The 6000-nt window shown below is 36.1% G+C and overlaps 1 protein-coding gene across 1 annotated transcript; it reads left to right on the top strand.

Annotated features, from left to right (window-relative positions):
* The first annotated feature begins 4860 nt into the window (after positions 1 to 4860).
* On the top strand, positions 4861 to 6000 carry LOC139870078 (uncharacterized). Its single transcript, XM_071857928.1, has one exon. It carries the CDS (start codon positions 4861 to 4863, stop codon positions 5998 to 6000), a length of 1140 nt encoding a protein of 379 aa, XP_071714029.1.

The raw sequence follows: 6000 nt of genomic DNA on the forward strand, positions 1-6000 counted from the left end.
GGTGAGCCATTGTTCCTTCATGAGACAAGAATATCGTTGGTTAGTATTTTCAACAATACTAACCGTGGCATGGAATAAGGATAGAGAGAAAATTTTTCCTTGACTCGCCTTAAATTCTCTATGTCATAATGTCGGAATGTCCATGTGAATCACCGTAATATAATCCCGGAAATTATATTACCCTGATTCTCATGTGCATTTAACATTACTTCATAAAGTCAAGGTGGCGCACCAACAAAATTTATCAACGTAAGATCAAGATCGAATACGAGTTAGATATGATAGAAGAGTTCGAGTATAAATGCACAATTAGTCAAATAATTCCTACTTCAGTCTATATGCCGGTTGTAGTCTAGATTCACCTATGTACCCTATGACTCGGGGTGAACACAAATGAACTCTAAATCCCTACAACCAAGGCTCTGATACCACCTGTAGCGACCCCGACAAATCGTCAAGTGACGGCGTCGGCTACGTGGGTCCCATTACCTGATTATAAGTCTTTAAGATGACGTTTGACCAAAATATGTCGCCTTCATTTCAAAATAAAGATTGTTCAAAGTTTACAAGAATTGTTCAACCAAAAGTTAAGTTACAACGTTATAAGTACGATTGAAATCTAGGCGACACGGTTTAAAGTAAAGTCAAAAGACGCTCCATGAAATGCATGTATACTCGACATCGGATGCAAGTATCAAATAGTAAGCGGAAGCATGTTTCACATATCGTGCAAGACCTGAGAAAAACATAGAAATCTGTCAACGAAAACGTTGGTGAAATCATAGGTTTAAGTAAGTAAGTACAAGTGAACCACAAGATTTGCATCAATGAAATAATAGTAATACATTCCAAAAGTTTGTTTCACGAGCACCCAATTATCAAAGCTTAACATTCCTTCCATTGTATACCCCATCACTTAGTGCTAGAACAAACACTGATTCTCGAAAATATATTTCATCCGTAGACGGTAGCGAACCGTCAAAGATGAGGGTTGTCAACCCATATGGCCATATAACATAAGTTCTCGCTTACACCCGGCAAGTGTAACTAATGATAATCGAATTGAGGATTTTTGTTCTAAACTCGTATGTAGAATGTTTGTTTTCCCGTTCTTGTGTTCACTTAGTTCAAAAGAATCGTTTATGTTTTCTCATCCCAAATATAAGTTCAAAAAGAGTAAAAGTGGGACTATGATCTCACCTTTGATTGCACGAGTATAAATGTACTTCACAAAGTAAACGTGTGCATGAATGTTGCTTAGCCTTAACCTAAACAAATAAGTTGTATCAATTAACCGGTTACGACACAAGGTCGGGTGAAATGTGTTCAATTAGTCCTATGGCTCGTTACGACTCGATTAAGTATAGCATGTGAATCACGTTGTCAAGTTTCATACAAGAAACAAGTATAAAAGCATGTTAGAATGATTGTATAAAAGTTTGGTTAAGTTTGACTAAAAGTCAAACTTGGTCAAAGTCAACGAAAAAGTCAACACGTTCGGGTTCGGTCCCGAACTATTTTTCTGAGGTTTTTATTCATATATAAGCATATTAGAACAAGTTTCATGTGAATCGGAGGTCGATAGCTAGTCAAACATTTCGCGTGAAATGCGCCAAAGTGAGCAGAATCTGGCCAGGCGATTCTGCGCGCCGCGCGGGGATGTGGCGCGCCGCGCCACTACCTGGCCAGAGAATTCTGGTCAGTTTTCAAAGTATGCACGAACCAAAACACAAACATTCACATTTTATGATCCGCAAACAATTAGAACATGTATTTTATATCATCGGAAAGCTATTTCGACAAGGAATACAACTAACCACATATCATTAATCAAAAACATCATTTACAATAACCGAAGACTCGTCAATTGATCAAGAAAGGTTTATTTTCAAAGTTTCAAGTTCGTAAAACGTATTTTATGATTCGGGAATCCAATTTACACATACGATATGCCGTTTTGAAGGTAATGAAGCATACATTACAACTAAACACTTACTAATAACATTTCATGGCATTCAAGCATCAAAAGTTCATGTCAAGAACTATCAAACCCTAGTCAAACATCACAAAATCAATATTCATGTTTTTGAAGTTTTCTTAATCAACCTACGCATCAAAACGAAGCTAGTGATACTAGTAACACAATTAAAACATGCACTTTAACAATCTAACAACATTAACTCATCCAAAATCAAGGATTAAGCACACCCATTTCAAGTTCATGCTAGTTACTCCAAAAACAACAAATCGAGCAAACCAAACATATATTCATGTTAGACTCGAGCCATAGACACTAACTAACACCATTTCAAATCAAAAACACGAATTTAGAGAAATCTAGAGTTTTAGAAATGTTACCCAAACGAGATGAAGTTGGTATCAAATTGTAGAGGATGAAGAGAGGATTCCAAATATGTAATCGGATTTGTTGTGAGCTTCCAAGATTGAATTTAGATGATGAATGAATGGAATGGGTTTGTGTGTGTGTTCTTGAGATGGAGAGAAAAGGGATGAGGGAGATGATGGAATGGATGAAATGGGTTGACTAGTTGACCTAGTCAACTAGTTTGCCCATTTGGCAACTCCGGTCCCTCGAGTTTCAAAGCGGGTGCGGGATTTAACCGATCGAATATTTTTAAAACGCAAGTTAACGAGAGATGTTATAATTAAATGACGGAATTATTATGAACGTTAGTCAACGGAAACTACGAATTTAAATAACGAAAGGTATTATTTAAAAGAAAAAGACGGTGTTAAAAATAAATTTAACGGAAAAACGCGGGATGTTACAATCCAGTGGTATCATTAGTTAAAAACCCTGAAAAATTTTCACTACATCGCGTATTCCAGTGGTAGCTCGTGCTACCACTGGATCCCATATAGATCCGCCCTTGTTAATAAAGTAGTTTTCTCAAATTCATATCATTAATTCAAATGATTATTATCAAACAACTTATTTTTATTCGGAATCAAATTTATTTAGAGATTATGAATCATTTGGATTATCAACAATTCACTATTAAATCATTCATTTTCTTCGTAACTTTTAAATTTATATTAAATTTAAATATATAAATATAAATAAAAACAAAGGGTATCCATGTTGTTTCAAAACATGTGTATCGGCAGCCCACTGGAGCCTGGCGAAACACCATCACCCATTTACCCACAGCATGTCAGGCCCGATAAATGAACATGCATTGTCATTGTTTCAATCTTCGCATGCGTGGGACTAAGGGATCATTTGGGCCCGGTAAGAATGGTTTTTGATCCAATTATTTGAAAAATCCTCACCTAGTGGGAATCGAACCTTCACCTCCCCTACGGGAGAGTGAATCATTCACCACTAAACTATTGGTCCATTCTTTAAAGGGTATCCATGTGTTAGTTGACTGAACTGCTAAAAAGGTAGCGACCAAAAAAGATTCATGTCTTAATATTATTTTTAATTTTTGTTGAATAAAAAATAACATTAATTACTTCATACTTACTGGCTCCTGTTCAGTCAATGCACCTATGCAAGTATTATAAAAATGTTCTTTCTCATAATAACCTTTACCTAGTTTTTAATTATACGGAGTATTAGAGCAAGGGGAGTGGTACCCCGTCTCTACCTCGTTGCACTCAAGGTGACTCAGTCACCCACTCCCCACCCTCCTTGCAGAAGCCAGTTTCACTTCGGTCAGTCCCCCAGGCGACGGATGTTACCACTTTTTTTTTTTTTTTTTTTTTTTGCTTTTTTTTTCAAAGGAATACATTATTAAATATAATAAAATATTATTTTAACACACTAACTGACATAGGTCACCACTCCCCACTTTTTCTGACTCAGCAAATCACGCCTGACATGCCAAGTGACCTCAGTCACCACTCCGAGTGCTTTATCTTTTCTACTTTTACATCAATATCGTAACTTTTCAACTTCTAACTTTAAAATATAAATACAGAATATGAATATAATATTGAAAATTAAAATATATACTCCGTAATATATAATTAAATTATGTAACAAATACTTAAATTATACTAGAAAACAATACATCGAAATATATACCGTTTAGGTACAATAACACTCCGTAATAGTAATAAATAAAATAAATAAAATAAAATCTGACGTTGTAAAAAAACATCTACTGAATCTGACCTGCCACCCGAACCACCCACGTAGGCTTGGACAACCGTTGGATTTATCCGAACCTACACAAAAACAAAAAACAAAAAACAAAAAAATACAGTAATAATAATAATTAATTTCACCATCGAACAAATACATACGCCTATACCCAACAAACCAGCTTTGTGAGTTCATTTACATTAGATGTTACATAACAAGTACTTTACTTCATCACTATCATCATCTTCTTCTTCTTTCTAAATCCTTCAACTCCCACAATACACTTCAAACATCATCATCCTTTTTTACAAATCCATTTTTATTTTATATATTTCTTATTTATTGTATATTCTTTTATTCTCCCCTTTTAAGATTCTAAAAAGTGTTTCCTTACTTATCCATTTGACTTGATTTTTAAGCTTGTAATTATTATTTTTTCCTGTTATTTAAGAAAAAATAACTGATAGTTAAGAAAAAATTTTGTACTTTGTTTACTTATAGGAGTTATAGCTGATAAGTTTATTTTTGTTAAATTAGTTGAAAAAAGTTTGTGCTTTTTACCCTGTTTGAATAGCTGATAAAATAAAATTGTATGTTTTGTGATTTAAATAAATTTATCTATTATCTATAGTTGTTACTTTTTTTTACTGTTATTTATATATCTGTTTATTCAAAGGTGATTTGTAGTAATGATGAAAAAAATGTTGGTATTAGTTACAATAAATATATTTATTTTTATTCATCAAATGAAATTTTCTTTTGCAATATTGGATCCTATAGATTTTTTAGCATTACAGTCAATAAAAAAATCACTTGAAGACATGCCCGGATCAAATTACTTTTCATCATGGGATTTCACATCCGACCCATGCAACTTCGCCGGAGTTTTTTGCTCCGGCGAAAAAGTTATCGCATTAAACCTCGGTGATCCACGCGCCGGCGCACCTGGTCTCGCCGGGCGCCTTGATCCCGCCATTGGAAAATTAACCGAACTCGCGGAGCTGACCATCGTCCCCGGCCGTGTCATGGGCAAACTTCCGGCGACTTTGTCGGAACTCAAAAATCTCCGGTTTCTCGGGATCAGCAGAAATTTTATCTCCGGTGAGATTCCGGCAACGTTAGGTGAACTCACAGGATTACGAACACTTGATCTCAGTTACAATCAACTCACCGGAAATTTATCTCCGGTGATCGGAAGTCTACCGGCGTTAACTAACGTCGTTTTATGTCACAACCATTTATCCGGTTCACTACCGGTATTCAGTTCCCAAACCTTGACCCGGCTCGATGTGAAACACAACAACTTATCCGGCTCAATCTCACCCGGTTCACTTCCTTCTTCGTTACAGTACCTTTCATTGTCATGGAACCAGTTTACTGGTCCGGTTGATTATCTACTACCTCAACTAAACCAGTTAAATTATCTTGATCTTAGCCTAAACCGGTTCACTGGTCCAATCCCGAGTTGCATTTTCACATTCCCAATAACTAACCTCCAGCTCGAAAGAAACTTATTTTCAGGTCCGGTTCAGCCGTTTAATGAAGTTGCAATCCCGACAGTTGATCTTAGTCACAACATGTTGTACGGTCAAGTATCTCCATTGTTCTCGACCGTACAAAATCTGTATCTAAATAATAACCGGTTCACTGGTTCAGTTCCGAATACTTTGGTAGACCGGCTGATGGATGGAAATGTGCAATTGTTGTATTTACAACATAACTATTTGACGGGGGTGGAGATTAATCCAACGGCTGAGATTCCAGTGAGCAGTTCGTTGTGTTTGCAATACAATTGTATGGTCCCACCGGTTCAGACTCCGTGCCCGATTGAAGCTGGTACCCAGAAGACCCGACCCACTACACAGTGTATGCAATGGAAAGGGTAA

The sequence above is a fragment of the Rutidosis leptorrhynchoides genome, chromosome 10 (assembly GCF_046630445.1).
Source record: "Rutidosis leptorrhynchoides isolate AG116_Rl617_1_P2 chromosome 10, CSIRO_AGI_Rlap_v1, whole genome shotgun sequence".
NCBI lineage: Eukaryota > Viridiplantae > Streptophyta > Magnoliopsida > Asterales > Asteraceae > Rutidosis > Rutidosis leptorrhynchoides.